Genomic DNA, 17462 nt, shown 5'->3' on the forward strand with positions numbered 1-17462 from the left:
CAGAAAGGATGAGTAAAACAACTGTTACCACTGTAACTGGGACAGCTAAGATGCTGCCCTTCTGCAACTGAAACATCACGTATGCATACAACTGGCCTTTGACGTGCCTGAAAAGAAAACCATCTCTTTCATTCCCAAAGCAGCTTTTGCATTTACTAATGGAAAAAAAAAAACCCGAATAGATTTGGATAAATGAGGTCCCATGATTTAGAAAATCAAAACGTCTAGTGCTCACCTTTGATAGTACTTTGGTTTTATTGTCCAGTAACAGGCTAGATATCTTTTCCACACATCGCACGATTCTTGTGCATGCTTTGGCTTCATTTTGTGCCATCCATAGAATGTGGTCATCTACAGACATAATGTTACTTGCAATCTCTACTAGAATTCCTCCTAGCTGTTAAGGAGAAGACAGAATTAATTTACAACCAATTATTAATAGTAACTAGTATTAAGCAGATCCACTTACTAATAGCCATAGGTGTGCACAGCCTTTTGCATTGGGGGGGCACACCCCAGCACTCAAACACACATGCATGAGTGTCTCTAAACCAGTTTTGGATATATATATATATATATATATATATATATATATATATATATATATATATATATATATATATATAACACACAGTTTAAAATGTATTAAAACACGAATGGTGTCAGTAGGGCAGTGGTAGGGCAATGGATGGTATCAGTAGGGCAGAGGATGGTGTCAGCAGGACAGTAGATGGTATCAGTAGGGAAGTAGTCTTTGTCATTAGGACAGTGGATGGTGTCAGTAGAGCAGTGGATGGTGTCATTGGGGGATTAATCGATGTCTTTAGGGCAGTGGATGGTGTCAGTAGATTTTTATTTTCATTATTTCATTTTTTACAATTTTATTTTTGTATTACTTTTTACAATAATATTATTATTATTATTTTTTTTTACAATTTTATAGGAGTTGGGGGGCTTTGGTAAAATATCAGGGTTCCAAACAGACCCCTGATGTATCACTTTGGAGACAGAGAAAGGAACTGAGGACAGAGATTCCCCAGTCCCTTTTTTCTGCAGCCTCAGCTGCAATGGACAGTGAATGAATGAGAAGTGCTGAGTGGCTTCCTGTTCATTCACAAACCGAAGCATAGTAAAGACAGTTTACGATGTTTCTGTTGTGAATGGACACTTGAGAGATAAGTACCAATCATGCACAGTGTCTATTTAGAAAAGGAAAGGGGCCAGTAAATTACATATTTACCAGCCCTTTCCCCCACTCTCATCCTGAAACATCCCCTGCAGCAGCTGGGGGGAGAGGAGGGAATCCAGCAGCAACTGAGGGGGGAGCACCAGGTAGCAGGGGGAATCAGAACCGCACAGGGTGATTAGGGTGTGTCCAGACACCTCTGGCACACCCTGTGTGCATGTTGCTAGCAGTAAAAAAGCAACTAGTAGATTCACAAGTAAGAGTTTCACAAAAACTATTTAAATGATAGGAAGTCAGAGGTATAAATATGACTTAAAAGAGATGTATGGGATTGAGATACAAAAAAAAACATACACACTCCCTGTGTAGATGCAGCATTGCTCTAGTGCTGCTACTGTCCACAGCTGGCTCCACACCACAAATTAAGCTATCAAAGTGTGCTAATCTCTCAGTTCTCAGGCCCGCTGTGAGCACAGATTGGTGACTACCAGTCACTGCTCTGTGCTCTGCCCCTCCAGCACTCACTGAGACAAGAGGCTGTGGAGGGGCAGGTGATGAGAATAAAGGGACAAGTTGAATATAAACCTCATCACCTTGCACTTGTCACAGGTTGATCACATTTAAAAAGTTAAAGCAGACCTTCACTTACACAATCCCCGACAGGCAGTTGGCTCAGACACTCAGCGCACCTTTGAGGAGCACTGTATTATATCACACCACTCCAAAAACGCCAAAGGATACGTTCCCAAATTGGTAAATGTGCAAAGCAAGTGGGTGATCAATCCCACAATAATATCAGTCGTGGGTGTACTGACTCTTTATTAAAAAGAATGTCACAATAAAATCACATGAATCTGTTAGACTGGCAAATATGCAGCAATTCTCCTACTGGTCTGCAGAAGACAAATCCTAGTAACTCGTTTTAGCAAAGAGCTATTAAAACAAAATTCCTAACTTTACAGGTTATGGTGGATTTATTCAGCCTAGTACTGGTAGCTATTCATTGTGAAATCTGTGTCACCAATGTGCTGTGGAATAAGACTCTTCTATAATATAATTATATTATTCTTTTAGCTCTGCATATAGCCTACTTTCTGGGACTTTTTGTGCTGAATGGCTCTTACTATTTCCAGCACACTAGCCCTAAGCAATTCTGTGATGCACTTCCATTAGAATTTGCATTCAGAAAGCATCATTATGTTAGAAATACAGACATTTTAATAAATGCATGAAGCTTTTATTAATGCCCAATAAAATAGTAGGGAATTGTATTTGAAATGGAGATGTCATCTCCAGACAGTCATTTGAAATAAGGGAATATTTCAGGGAAACTAGTGGAAAGGAATAATTTTAATTGCAATATAATCTGTATCTGTGAGCTATTAGAATTATTGGTATGAGCAGTACTGTGCGCTGGTAAAGGTGGAAGCTGCAAACCTTATTGTCCCAAAGAGAAGGATTAAGGCTCTGGTGAATTGGTGTTTTTCTTGAGGTTCTCAATAATCCAGCATTTTTGGGCAGTATCCAGTCTGCCTCACCGGTGGCCACTGCGAAAGGCTGGTCTACCCCAAACGTCACAGGTTCCAGAGCCTGTACGACTCTCCAACCCAGCTGTACTCTCCCTGATGAGGATGGTGGCTGGGAACTGAAACCTTCCATATGCCTGACTGAACTAGCTTAACCCCCTCACTCCCAGGAATAATCACCGACTGAGCCCAGCACCTGCTTGTGGGAAGGTGCAGCGTAGTGCGGCATTTAGATAAAACCTTGTGAGCTGCTATATTAGTACCAAAAAGATGCCGGCACTTCCCACACTTCCAAAATATGTGAAAATACAAAATGATACAAAATAAGTGCAGCGCTATACCAAACATCAAATATCAAATTTGCATACACAGAATATATCCAATGTGCATATACAAAAATGTTATATATAAAGAGTGCAATATGCTGTAAATTTCCTGATACCATGCAAAAGAGATAATTATATGCTTTAAAACTAGCAATAAAGTACAATGTGCTTGAAATTGCACTGAAAGTGCACTTGGAAGTGCAGTCGCTGTAAATCTGAGGAGTAGCTCTGAAATGAGGGGAAGCTCTGCTGATTTTATCATCCAATCACGTGCAAGCTGAAATGTAGTTTTTTTTATTTTCCTTGCATGTCCCCCTCAGATCTTCAGCGAGTGCACTTCCAAGTGCACTTTCAGTGCCATTTCAAGTGCAGTTTGCACTTGTAGTTTGCACTTGTAGTGCAAAGTGGATTTGCCTTTCGTAAATAACCCTCATAGTGTCTTTATAAATTCCAATCAATCATGCAAAAAACAAACAGTCCATTTGGTGATCTGTGATAGATGAATGCAGGTAAATATCTTCACACTAATCCACCTCATGTCACCGTCACCAGTTGTGCCCCCACCTTATAGGCTTAATAGCTACGCCTTTAGAAGAAATGTGAGTGAAATCTGTCTTTATGTTTTATATAAATAAATCTTTTAAAATGGTAAAGCACTATTGTTAGCTTTATTAGCTTGCATGTGGGCGATGTGAGTGTAGACCAATGGTAAATTAATAAGGATAGGGTATACCCTGTGATATGAGATGCCTGAATAGGAGGATAAGCCATAAGAAGGAGGAAAATCTAAAGGGGTCAAGCAGAGGATTGATTGTAATCTAAAGGCATAGCTATTAAGCCTATAAGGTGAGGGCGCAACTGGTGCAGGTGACACGAGGATGTATATGGATATATATTTAGATCTATATAGATATATAAATCTATATACATATGCACCGAGGTGGATTAGTGTGAAAATATTTACCTGCATTCATCTAGTGATATCACAGATCACCAAATGGACTGTTTGTTTTTTTGCACAATCATTCTCTTTTGCACGATTGAATGGAATTTTATAAAGACACTATGTGCAATAAGGAGTACATTGCACTTTATTGCTAGTTTTAAAGCAAATTATTATCTCTTTTGCATAGTATCAGGAAGTTTACAGCATATTGCACTTTTTATATACATAATTTTTGTATATGCCCATTGGATATATTCTGTATATGCACATTTGATTTTTGATATAGCACTGCACTTATTTGTATCAAAGCTAGTGCGGCAGCAGTAAACACTCCAGTCCAGTTGCAGAGAACAAAACTTGTATTAATGTAAAAGTTCAGCAATTTACAACAAGCCCGGCGGGAAAGCGCCCGACTAGGAACATTCTCACAATGCAGCAGCAATGTATAGTAGAACAGGTTTTGTTGCACCGACAGGAGGCAGAATGTGGCCTGGCCGGTCCGTACCCAAATGGGAAGATGTCCACGAAGGATGGCATGTCCCCGTCCTTTCCCTACTTATCTAGAACCTCTCTTTGTCGCTAGCCACTGTCCCTGGGAGACGGGTGACTTGTCCTTACACTACCCACACACGTAATGTGAGCCAAGACCGGGAGCCAGGGTCTTAAATAGATTCTGCCCAAACCAAAATGGCCACCAAAATCACATGGGGTGACAACAATCGAATAGCTTCCCAGTGACCCAGGAAACCATAGAGAGACCACATTCCTTCCAACTTTCTCTCCTTCTGCAGTGCCACTGCGGTTGAGTCCCACCTGCAGTGGAGAAAGTAGACTGTACCTGCCTACATGCTTCTAGGACTCTGCAGCCAGGTCTGCACAGATAACACTTTTCCTCCTACACTTCCCAGGTATTGACTATAGATGCACTGCTTATACACATATGCACATGGAGACCATATCTTAACAAAATAACTTTCTATATTTTAAGGCTTCAGTCAGCAATACAGTCAATTTGTAAACATTATCCAGTAAATGGTACAACTGACTCCTGATCTATCAACTGTTCCCAGTTGATAGATCAAACAGTTAATGGGGATCTGCATGTGAGAGGCAAAGGGTACCTTTGTAGTGAATAAATAAGTTGACTCTGCCTAGGCCCTCCAACCAATCATGGCTGTCCTGTATTCCTGTTCTCTTAATTAAAACCCCCATACCTTCCAGACTGTCCACTGTGTGGAATATCGTCCACTTTGGGGGATAAGGACGAAGCAAACCAGCAACCTTTCCATCTCCTTAGGTCATCCAGCTGACCCAGAGCCCCCAGACCTCACTCCTCCGCCCACCTCACATAGAAGCTCCCACAATGTTCCACAGAGTAGGAAGAGCAGCTCTTAAAAGGGGAACTAACCCAACTCTACCTGCCTACAGAATGATCATAAAAACTTTAAAGTGTTATTAAACCTACAACAGTAAAATCAGTCTGTATATGCAGTAAAGCATGCTTTTTATACTCACTGTGGAAGCTAAGGGGTAATCCTCTGCATTGTGTTAAAAGGCTATTTGAGCTGGTTTTCTCTGATCAACCCCTTCTTTTACTGTCCCTAATCCATCTATTGGCACTCTGCACATGCTCCGTTTGATGTGTATTAATAGAGAGCAAAAAAATGTGTCAAACAAATGAAAAGACTTCCAGTCACGGCCGTAACCGGAAGTGCCGTCACCAAGCTCCTCCCGACTAGTTGTGTCACAACACACGTGACTTCATCATGGGTACCCTTTTGCTGCCTGGCCTGCTGTTGCCATTTTTATTTAAAGGAGTTTTTAGATTTTTTAAATAAATTACTTTTGAACCTTTAAACCTACAATCTATGGAGAGCCTTCTTTTTTATCTTCTAACTTGCGAATTGGGAGAAACTTCTTTCTAGGAAAAGACCGTGGAGAATGGAGAAAAAGTTACAGAGATCCCTTGGACCTTGTGAGGAAAGCTTCCACGACAGGCTGGTCGTTTACTGTTGCCCCACCTATAGGATTGGGAGAAAACTTTCTTCTAGGAAAAGACCGCGGAGACAGGACAAGAGCTGCAGTGATCCCTTGAAAGCTGTGAGGAAAGCTTCAACAACAGGCTGGTCATTCACTGTTGCCCCATTAGACCCGTTGGGGTCTATCTATAAGGTAACAGGCTAACACTACTGGGGGAGGATTGCAGAAAGACATGTTTACCATCTTACATCTTTAATTTGGACTCTTTCACCTGTCCTTATCCCCCTTATCTACTCTGATTTATATTTTTAACTTTGGAACTGATCATCTCTCTGAGTCACCTGATTTTTTTGGATGCTGATTACTCCTGGGAAACAATTTACTTTTAGTTTAGATTTATGTGATACACTTTACTGGATTTCATTGCATTATTGCTCAGATATATATTATGGGATGCACCTTTTAGGACTTTGAACACTTTTATATGAGTTTATATTTGCCATGAGCATCTGAGAAATTCCTTCTTTTTTTTTTTTTTGACGTGCTATATTAGCTCTACTTCACTACATGATATACATTTTTAGAGGTGTTGGTTACATTATACAAGTTTAGCTGCTTTTTTCATTTAGCACTTTATATGTATGCACTTTATTAATTAGCACTTTATTTGTATTGATACACTGTTGGTAGCGCATTAGTACTTTGCCATATCAGAGGAGAATGAAAACTCCTCCTATAAGCTTTAACCAGTGCTCGGCTGGACACTGATAGAAGTCACAAGACCGTTATATACTGCTGATGAGAAAAGGTATTTAGCAGTTTATATTTACTAAAATAATTGCATTTCCATGTTCTGTGTATTGTGGGAGACCAGATATAGTGAATGTAGGGCCCTGGATTTAGTAACATTTTAAATGTTCATGAATGATCTGTGAAAGTATAAGGACCCATAGGCTCCCTGAGAAACTGCATGGAAAAGCTAGCTCACACATGGGGGATATGGATCATCAAAATTAAAAAATCGTGGAAGAGCAATTCTAGAGAACAGTGAAAATCTACTACCTGTCAATACTGCAACTTTGCCTAAAAGTAGAAAGAGAGAAAAAAAAACGTTTCTTTAATCCAAGTTCCAATTCATTTACTAGAGCTACATTTTAGTCAGCCCCTCATGTGTTGTAAGTGGATCTGCTTCTTGAATTATTCTCTCTGCCTGAACCATCACTAGTTTGGCTGATAAGCTTTTCTTAGTATTGATAATTTGAGATATCAAGCTGCCTGTATTGCCCTGTACACACGGTCAGACTTTCCGACGGAATATGTGTGATAGGAGCTTGTTGTCGGAAATTCCGACCATGTGTGGGCTCCATTGGACTTTTTCCATCGGAATTACCGACACACAAAGTTTGAGAGCAGGCTATAAAATTGTCCGACAATAAAATCCGTTTGCGCAAATTCCGACCGTGTGTGGACACTTCCGAAGCACAAAGTGCCACGCATGCTCAGAATAAATTAAGAAACGAAAGCTATTGGCTACTGCCCCGTTTATATATACGTACATGTTTTATGTCACCACGTTCAGAACGATCAGATTTTCCGACAACTTTGTGTGACCGTGTGTATGCAAAACAAGTTTGAGCCAACATCCGTCGGAAAAAATCCATGGAGTTTGTTGTCAGAATGTCCGATCAGTGTCCGATCGTGTGTACAGGGCATAAGTGAGACACAACATTGAGCCAACATTGGCTAAGTATTGAAATACCTCTTCTGTACTGCAAAGAGTTCAACCAATTGTTTTTCCAGATGATCAATTGGCATACAAACAGGGATAGAGTAATCTGGTGCTCTACAGTTGTACCTGAACTAATGTGTTCCATGCATGTCAAGACGAATTTTCAATTCTAAATAGAATGCATCTTTAAAAGAGAAGTTTTTTTTTTTTTTCTGATGCTGCATCTTTCCCCCACCAGCTCTAAGGGTGAGAACCGAGCGATCAAACACCACTGATTGCTCGGTTCTCAGTGCTCCATGAGCAGAGATTTGGTCACTGCCAGTCACCACTGTCTGCTCTGCACCCCCCCCACGCTTACTGGAGTGCTGAGCAGTGGAGAGGGACGGGAGCAGCTGGCTCAAGCTTTGGCTGCACTTCTCCTTTAAAATGCTGTAATTCTAGAGTGTAAGGAAGAGCTAGCCCATAAAAAGAATTGTTTCATGCTCAAGAAAGAGCCCGTGAAGGCTTGAAATGTCACAATGGGCAGAAGAAGCAAGTCATTTTACTGTTCATTTAAACATGATCGAAATATCTAAATTATCCAACTACGTTTATAAGACCTGTATGTGAACTGACATTTACTTTTAATGATTATGACATAATTTTGATGATCTGCTGTTTCAAAACCTACAGACTCTCAGAAGCTGTATTCTTTTCCTATTATTCGTATACAGTATAGTAATAGCTCACCCTCTAGCTTCAGCATCAAAAAACGTAGTTATGATATTTCTTAAAGTGGTTGTATACCTTTTTTTTTTTACTTTTACCTACAGGTAAGCCTATAATAAGGCTTGCCTGTAGGTAAAAAAAATATCTCCTAAACCTGTATGGTTTAGGAGATATTCCTCTCGCAATGAGCCGCTGACTGCAGTGGCGCATGCGCACAGGGGATTCTCGGCTGACAGCTGGCAAACAACATCGCAGCTCCGCCCACTCACAGCGCCGGAGCCGCGATACCCGGAAGACACGCCAAGGGGAAATGTCAGCTCCCTCGGCATGGACCGGGTGAGATGCCGGCGCCTCGTTCTAAGGTAAGTATCTCATAATGAGCTAGTATGCGGTGCATACTAGCTCATTATGCCTTTTCCCTTGCAGGTGTAGAAAAAAAAAAAAAAAACAGCGGGTATACAACCGCTTTAATGCACATATGACGTCCAGCTAGAGTACAACTTTGTAAAACTGCCTAATGGTAAATATTTTGGGGCCAGTAGCCAGGCTGCAGCAAAATGAAGGAGACATTGCCCTTTATTCTTCTCTCCCTCTAATGAGATACTGATGCTATGCTGCACCATTCTCCTCCAGCCAGCAGGTGGAGAGCTAATGACAAGGAAGCCCATAGACTTCTATGCAGAGCGCTGAGACTCCCGGGAAATGTAGTTTGAGATGGCAGTCACAAAATGGGATAAATAGACTCATTACACTACAGATCCCAATATGCACTGTGCAGTAGGCGGAGTGGAGAGATGATTTTTATTAAACAACCTGGGAGAGTTCTTTCTCTTGGCACTGATGGAGTTAGAGAGAGAGCACCTCTGTCTGGATATTTGCCTGCCAGCAGGAGACCATACCAGTGGAGATCTGAGCCTGAGACTGGGACTTGAGGACATCTTAGGGCAGCACAGCACCACCCACATCTCTGCACCTGCACTTCTGCCGAAGGGAGACTGAAGCATCCACTCACCCTCTGCTTCCCACTGCTGATCAGCGAAGGCTTACGATGAGAAACCAAGGGGGTTCCCTTCTAAAGTGAGAGGTCACCGCAGCATCCTAGGGACTGGTAAGCCAACTGTGCCTGTCATATGCAGCCACTCTGCCCATCATATGCAGCCAACTGTGCCCATCATATGCAGCCTCTGTGCCCCGCAAATGCAGCCAACTATGCTCCATCAATTGCAGCCTTTGTGCCCATAACATGCAGCCACTGTGCCCCCCCACCCACCCACTGTCTGCCCAGCACTTACCCCATTGTGGTGGTGGGTCAGGCAGCGTGACAGGCGGCGAGCTGTGGGACAAGTAGCACGGCGATGGCTCTGTGTCCTCCATGCGTCCTCCGTGCACATCTTCTTCCTGCTTTGCTAGGCGGCCAATGAGATCGCCTCTACCCTCTAGATCAGCCAATCAGGTGCCTGGTATTACATCTGGGCCTCCTGACTGGCTGAGAGATGGTTCTGTGTTAGCAAAGCAAATATTCTTGAGCTGAGCTCAAAGCTTAGCGCTCGCAGTGCACCTTTTTTCATACCTATTAGAGCCTATGCCTCTAATCAGGTGCTTTAAAAACACCCCCCCACCGCTGTAATTCAGGCGCCCAGTACCCGAAAAGGGGCGGATGCCTGAATGGGGGTGTCTACAGCGGCCGTGGATAGATTCATGCAATGCATCAAATGCACTTATAAATACTTCAGCAATCACAATCATGTGTCAGAATTGATTTTAGGTCTGTGGAATGTTGCCATCACATGACTAACTTACTTTGAAGTAAGCAAAAATGGGCAACACTGTTAAAGGCTAAGTTCACTTTTTTTCCCTAAAATCCAGCTTCCCTATATACCAATATACCATTAATGTACAGTACCTCTGTTGCAGAAAGGAAAAAGCTTTAAACTAGGCAGACCTAACCTCACCACCCCCACCTGAGCCTCCAGTCTCCTGTAGAAAACTCCCCCATTCATTCCTGCTATTTGTCCTGGTATTTGGGACAGAAAAACTGTTAGTGAACTAAGGAAGTAGTACATCAGCTGACCTTATTAACACACACCCTGCACCTGCCCTCCCCCTCCAGAAGATTGCTTGGGCCCCCTCTGCACTCACATGCACTCACTATCAGTGATAACACTTCCCACTGAATACACAGCCAGTGTGTTCCTCTGCTGACATATTGTTTTGTACCTTCATCTTGCATAGATGGTTCATTTGGCAGAGTGTGCAGGAGCTGAGCAAACACATACCAGCCAGCGTGGAGCAGAGCTGTAGTACTGAAAAAAGGAGGTGAAGTGTGTCCCTGGAAGTCTGTAAAGCTCACCATACACTATAAAATCTGATTGTACAAGCCCCTTTAGATCTACCATCAACATCCCAGCGTAGGGAATACACTTCAAATAGCTGAAGCTTTTCAAGGGTATGTACCCTCTTTCTCAGAGCCAACTACATAGCCGATAGATCTAAAGGAGATTTTACATTCAGATTGTGCTGTGTGTGGCCACCTTAAAGACAGAAGTAGGAACATAGGTGGAAATAAAAAAGAGGTGGTAGCATATTAATGCGGGAGGTATAGTCCAGAGAGGTTAACACACCCTAACCTGTGATGTAGTAAGGCAGTGCATGAGGGGATATGAAGTATCCTGCATTGCCACATGATGAAAAAGGAAGTCAGGGCTCAGAAAGCATTTTTTTACATTTTGAACTGAGAAGAATTAAAGCTGCTATGGACTAGGTAAGTGAGATATCAGCGCATTGGGATGGCTTGAGCAGAAAAGACATAAAAAAGGCTTCTATTTATTGTAAAAAGTGAAAATCTGCCTGAAAAGGTGAACTTAGCCTTTAAAAACAGAGGCAAGTTGATCCGTTAGAGAATCAATGGAAGAAAATAGTTACTACTGAATATAAGGAGGCATTGCTAAGGAACGCTTTAGTAATTATATGAACTCTTACCATATCCATCTTTGTTTCTCTAGCTGTTAAACAACTCCCAGCATGCACTGCCCATGCTTGCTATAAGCAAATATTCAGAATGTTTCCTTGCTGTTTGGTAACTCCCATGCATGCACCCATACACTTTGATTTAATTTCATCTTATATCTGAAAGTGATTTAAAGTAGTAGACGGTTTGAGGATTAATTCTGCATTATTGATGATTCTGGGTTTTAGCTTATCAGTTCAGCTTGTTAGCCAAAAATCTTAATACATATGAAAAACTGGATTTGAAGAGAAAAACATATTTTGTGTGTTATGTTATGAAAGTGTTAAAGTAAGTATATGGCCTGGAGCTGAGTGAAACTAGGAGGAGGGCCTGCAGACAGGGGCCTGCAGAAGAGGTGGAGTATTAGTGGTTGATTTAGGCTTCATGTACATGGGACGTTTTTCAATCTTTCCTGAACAATTTAACTTGGCAGCTTGAAACCAGCGTCTAAAAACGTCCGTTTAGCCACGTTTACGTGCCGAGTTAACCGTGTTTAATCGCGTTTGCATCTAGAAGCTTCCGAAAAAAATGTTTTTTTCAAAATAGCCAAAAATGAAAAAAGCCTGTAAATGAAACGCGCCTAAATGCGAGTTACCACGTTTAACGTTTGAAATGCCTCTAAACACAGCTTCTGAACGCATTTTTTTGGGTTCCAAAAAAAGCTTTTAAACACAACTGCCTAGAAACGACTATAAATGAACCTGTGTACATGTGCCGATCAGACAACGCAGAGGAGGGTTCAGGAGCAGTTGAAAAAAATGCCCAACTGCTCCTAAAAGTCGGTTTACCAGCAGCAGTGTACATGAGGCCTTAGAATGATGCAATCTGCTTAGCAGATTGAAGAGTTCAAGGCAGGGGGTATATCCTGTAGTGGGTAGAGAGGAGTGGGGATTGTGTCAAAGCTCAGTCAGAGCTCATCACAGCATCAGATGGTTTTCTCCCACCCTCCCTCCCTTGTTTCCTACTTTCTCAAGGTGCTGGGGTATTTGTAGTGGGTTTTCAGGTTTTATGTTGTTAGCTTGCTATTCAATTTCTTGGTCCTTTGCTTTCTTGTCATAGCAGCAGGCAGGGGGTCTATTGGGTCTTTGAAGGCGGTGCTGGGTAAATAATTGTGGAAAATTGTGGGTTGTGCCCATCTGAGGTATGGGTGTCCCTTCCTGACTGTGGAAAATTGTAGGTGGCAGATACAACCGGTTAATCGTGAGTATATAGGCCTTCAAAGACCTTAGATCTTATTTTCTTGTCAGAGCTGCAGGCAGGGGGACTATTGGGTCTTTGAAGGCGGTGCTGGTTAAATAATTGTGGAAAATTGTGGGTTGGGCCTATCTGAGGTATATGAGTCCTTTCCTAAAAACACAGTGGTAACATCAGGGTATTAATTAGGTTGTATCTGGTAGTACGTAAGTGGTTAATTGTCCCTGAGCTGGTGTAGTTGCGGTTGGGGGCCTTTGATTGGGTGGCAGATACAACCGGTTAATCGTGAGTATATAGGCCTTCAAAGACCTTAGACCTAGCATAAGCTGAGGTTGGTTTATTTGTTATGCATTGGATGTATTATATGCATTGAATTGTTTTCTTGTGAATGTTGTATTTAATGGTTTGTAATAAAAGGCTGCTATGGCCATTCGACTCCTAATAAAATGTGTTGTCTGGTCATTTTGGAAGGGGGGATTGGTCAAGTGTTTAATATATTATTGATAAATCGAAGCCTCTGCATTCTGCAGGTCCCTCAGTCATCATACAACACAGCTTCTTTAAACAATCCATTATAAAAATTCCGACAGATTAACTGCTTTTGCCAGAAAGACCAATGAAGGCACTCCCTGCCTATCAATCAGGCCACTTAGGACTGGGAGGGGACATGTAAGCCTGTGACATCACAAGCGGACTACAGGACTGCTGGCATGGTGTTCTGTAGGTACCAGGGAAAGGTGCAAGGATGTAATGTGACCAGGCTAATAGACTTTTGTGGTTAGCATGTAAGAACAATTACATGGTGCTGGATTTTGATTTTCTATAGGACACTGAAACAGTCACTGGGTACCGTGACAGTACGGCAGCACTCCAAAAATGGTGACACCCCTTAGAAACAGGGAAAGAGCCCAAGGTTGAGAATCCACCTTGCTGCATTCACTAACACTGCCCTCCAGAAACTGTTCCAAGATGTAAATCAGAAATCGATCTGCTTACTGTAGACCATATAAGCACAATCTAAATTCCTAAGTCTTAATGAAGGGAGTGTGCGTTTGGCCCCTGAAATGCTTTGTTTTTTTTTCTCCTATGAAACAGTTTTACCAATAAAACCTTAAACTCTTGGACATTTGTTTGGCGCTCTCATTGGACTATATATAAAAGCAGTAGAAGTCATGAATTGTGGAGGTGACTGGCAAGATCACCAGGTATTGAGCCAGAGTTTGTCAACTATACATTAATAAAAGCATGGATTTGACCCCATGTCGGGGACAAAGGGATCCATTGTTAAGTCCATGATTTTATATTTACATACACTTTAAGGCTAGGATGCACATTTCGTGGGTACAACATTCCGTTCATTTGAATGGGCTGCCGTACCGTGCATACCGTGGGGGAAAAAGTTTTTTTTAAAATGCCCTGTATGGAACCACAAGGTGATGTGGGGCACCATCCAGTTTTGAACATGCAAAAAAGCAAACATTTTTCCAATGTAAGGGATGCCATTAATTGTTTGTGTTTCTGCGTGTTTTGTCTGTGGATCGGGAACATGTGGATCGGGATCGGGAACATGCGTGATTTTGCGCGATTTCCTTACCCGCACATATGTGAATCCAGCTTAAGAGGATTACAACAATTACATATATTTTTAAACTAATTTTGTTCTGTTACTAGTTATTTGTTACCGTTTACCTTCTGCAATCTAAGCACTGACAGTGTGATCTCTATAACTGACTCAGTTGTGGTGAGAGTAACTCAATCCAATTGATAACTTGCAGATTGTAGAAAGTTTAAGGGCCAGTCCACACCATAGAAACGCAGTCCAGATGCGTTCCGGATGCTTTTCTGCATGCATTTTCTTAATGCGTTCCAGTGCGTTTTTTCCCCTTTCTTCTTTCTTAACCTAAAATAAGGACGTGTGTTCTAGTGCATTTTTGATACGTTTTACCGTGTTCCAGTACAGTCTCTAGTGCAGAAAAAATACAGCATTTTCTACTGTTTTTTCTGGAATTAAAAAGCCCTGGAACTGACTGCACTGGTGTGAACTATGTCATTAAAAACCATATAATCTACTATCCATGCGTTTTCGATGCAGAAAAAAGCGCACTGGTCCTAAGGGCCAGTTCCCACCACATGCAGTCCAGTGCGTTTTTTTTTTTGCATCAAAACCACATGGAAAGTAGGTGGTTTTCAATGGCATAGTTCACACCAGTGGTTGCAGTTCCAGAAAAAAAAAGTAGAACACGCTGCATTTTTCCTGCACTGGACTATACTGGAACGCTGTCAAACACATCAAAAATGCACTGGAACGCACTGGAACACACATGTCCTTATTTATGGTTATGAAAAAAGAAGGGGAAAAAATGCACTGGCCTGCATCAAAAACGCACTGAAATGCATACAAAAATGCGCATGCAGAAAAGAATCTGGAACGCATCTGGACTGCGTTTCTATGGTGTGAACTGGCCCTTAAACTTTCTACGATCTGCAAGATATCAATTGGATTGAGTTACTCTACCGAGATTGTAAGTAAAGCTATCTCACCACAACTGGGTCAGTTATAGAGATCACACTGTCAGTGCTCAGATTGCAGAAGCAGAACATTGGGTATTGTGCATATTAATGTGCATTATGTTAAAGCTGCCTATTTATTTTGAATGGACTGCCAACACACAGCATTGGACCACAAAATGGGCCTACACTAATTTTGAAAGCAGCCCACATCAACACATAACATGTGTCTGATGGTATTGTGGTGCAGAGCAGGTCTGGTACAAGCTACTGCAGTTGTTTGTTGGGGTGCTATTCAAATGAAATGTCTCAACAACACACTGCACAAAGTGGCAGGCATTGTGGCAATTTAAGTTACTGCAACGCATTGATCTGAAAGGGGCCTGAGAGATTCCTTGTTAAAAGACCACTATAAAGATAAAGCATAACATGCTATATTACATAAGACAGTTGCTAACGGATCTTAAAATTTTAACAAATATGTATGTACATTATATTCACCCATACTTAAGATCTGGCAGATATGATACTTTGCTGTAAAGCATATTGTCCTGAGTTAACGTGACTCCTTGGCTCTCTCCTCTCCCCAGCTATAGCAGAAGGGGCTGAGAACTCCTACTGCCGTCAACTGGGGAGGAGGGAGGAGAGAGAGCCAAGCGGTCACGTGAGTGCTGAGGAACGCTCTGATATAAGGTAGAAATCTGCATTTTTATATAACACAGACACAAGGACACAATGTTATTTTACAGAGGGGATTGTATGATTATACTGTAGATATGATAGCAGCAAAGGGGGGGGGGGGGAGTGGACAGAGCTAACAGGCAGGGAGGGGAGGGGGGAGATGACGGAGGCACATAACCTGACCACGGTGTCAGGGCTCAGCAGCCATGACAAACCGTGGTCAGTTTACAGGGGGGGGCATAGCCAGGCAGGATCAGCCAGGTATTTTAGGTGATAGAAGGGGCCAAATAACACAGCATAAGCACTGTGCTGTATAACATGCTTTAAGGGAACAGGATCTATTTTTTATTTTTAGGGTTAACAAGCGCTTTAACTTTCATGTTAGACAAAATGGGCATTAGAATCACAGATGGTAATTTTCTTCTCTGGGAATCCTAGACAATGGAAATATAATTGCCCCAATTAGAACCCTAGCAGGTGTTCAGCAGCAGACCCATATACAGCTATTCACTGGAGGTTTTCTCCTTATTTTATATCTCTTTTTGGTTTAATTTATACATTTCTTTCACACAAGCCATTTGTGTGCACATAGTAGCGCAGGGAATCAGGCACTTATTCACTTATAAATTCCCACATAGAAGGCATTAAGGTGAAAAAACACGAGGGTTTACAACCCTTTTAAATGAAGAGACAGAAGGATTTGAGGTAACCTACATCCACAGAAGATCTGTGATTAGTCCTCCAAGATGTGTGCAAGTGTACCAAGACATTTTTAGAGGTCAGATTTGCTACAGCAGATACTGTGAACGGTGTGTTTCTGTTAAAATATGGTGGCAGATACCAGTCTGCTGACACCTAGATCATTGTCCGGTGAGCTGGAAATCCTCTGTGCAAGGTAAGGCTTAGAGTATAATAGGTCACAACTCAGGTCTCTAGATCTCTACCACAAATTTATATGGTAGTCCAGCCTGGGTAGCAACCAACCTCCCGTGATTTGTAGTCATTGAACCTGTGATATTTCCACCAGAAATTACCCATGTGTATATGTTACCTATACTACACATAAAAGCCTTCTGCTATTTAAGTAATCACATGGGTCAATCATGTTGTCTGAAAACCAATTCCAGCAGCTCAAAATATCATTAATGGAATAGGATTTGTACAAATACATGGGTGGAGCTTTTACAGGTGTCTAGGGACTTATTAAGAAGTTAAATAAATTTAGTTTATTTTGTTTAGAGGCCAACCAGTTCATAAAAGATCACAGGACCATTCCCTTTGCGAATCCTTCAACTGCTGCTATTCAGCAGAAGGCAATGAAAGTACCCCAAGGCATTAGATGACTTAGGCCTGATTCACACCTATGCATTTTTAGTGCATTTTGCAGATTTGCACTACAGTCCATATGACATGGTTTCCTATGGAACACGTTTTGTAGTGCAAATCTGCAAAATGAAAAAAGCACTAAAAGTGCTTAGGTGTGAATCAGGACCTAAAGTGGTTGTAAACCCTTACCTATATTTAGTGAAATAAGTGGCCTCAGGTGAGAAACAGAGGTGAAACTAATCCTCCTACATACGTTGTACATGTTTATCTGCAGCAATTTGTCCTGCACATCCTTGTAAAATTCAGATATGAAAAGGATTTTTCAAAGGCCCTAAGCTCTGAGAG

At 41.7% G+C, this 17462-nt stretch overlaps 1 protein-coding gene across 4 annotated transcripts in view; it reads right to left on the minus strand.

Annotated features, from left to right (window-relative positions):
• The window catches only part of ADGRA1 (adhesion G protein-coupled receptor A1), a 1332527-nt gene that overhangs the window by 915748 nt on the left and 399317 nt on the right, over nucleotides 1–17462 (minus strand). For 3 of the 4 annotated variants that reach the window (XM_073596078.1, XM_073596080.1, XM_073596081.1), the window contains one exon: nucleotides 236–397. The exons of the other annotated variant lie outside the window; for it this stretch is intronic. In XM_073596078.1, the coding sequence (XP_073452179.1) occupies nucleotides 236–397 (162 nt within the window). The remainder of the gene's footprint in view (nucleotides 1–235; nucleotides 398–17462) is intronic. 4 annotated transcript variants of the gene reach the window in all.

The sequence above is a fragment of the Aquarana catesbeiana genome, linkage group LG08 (genome assembly GCF_042186555.1).
Source record: "Aquarana catesbeiana isolate 2022-GZ linkage group LG08, ASM4218655v1, whole genome shotgun sequence".
NCBI classification, from domain to species: Eukaryota; Metazoa; Chordata; class Amphibia; order Anura; family Ranidae; genus Aquarana; species Aquarana catesbeiana.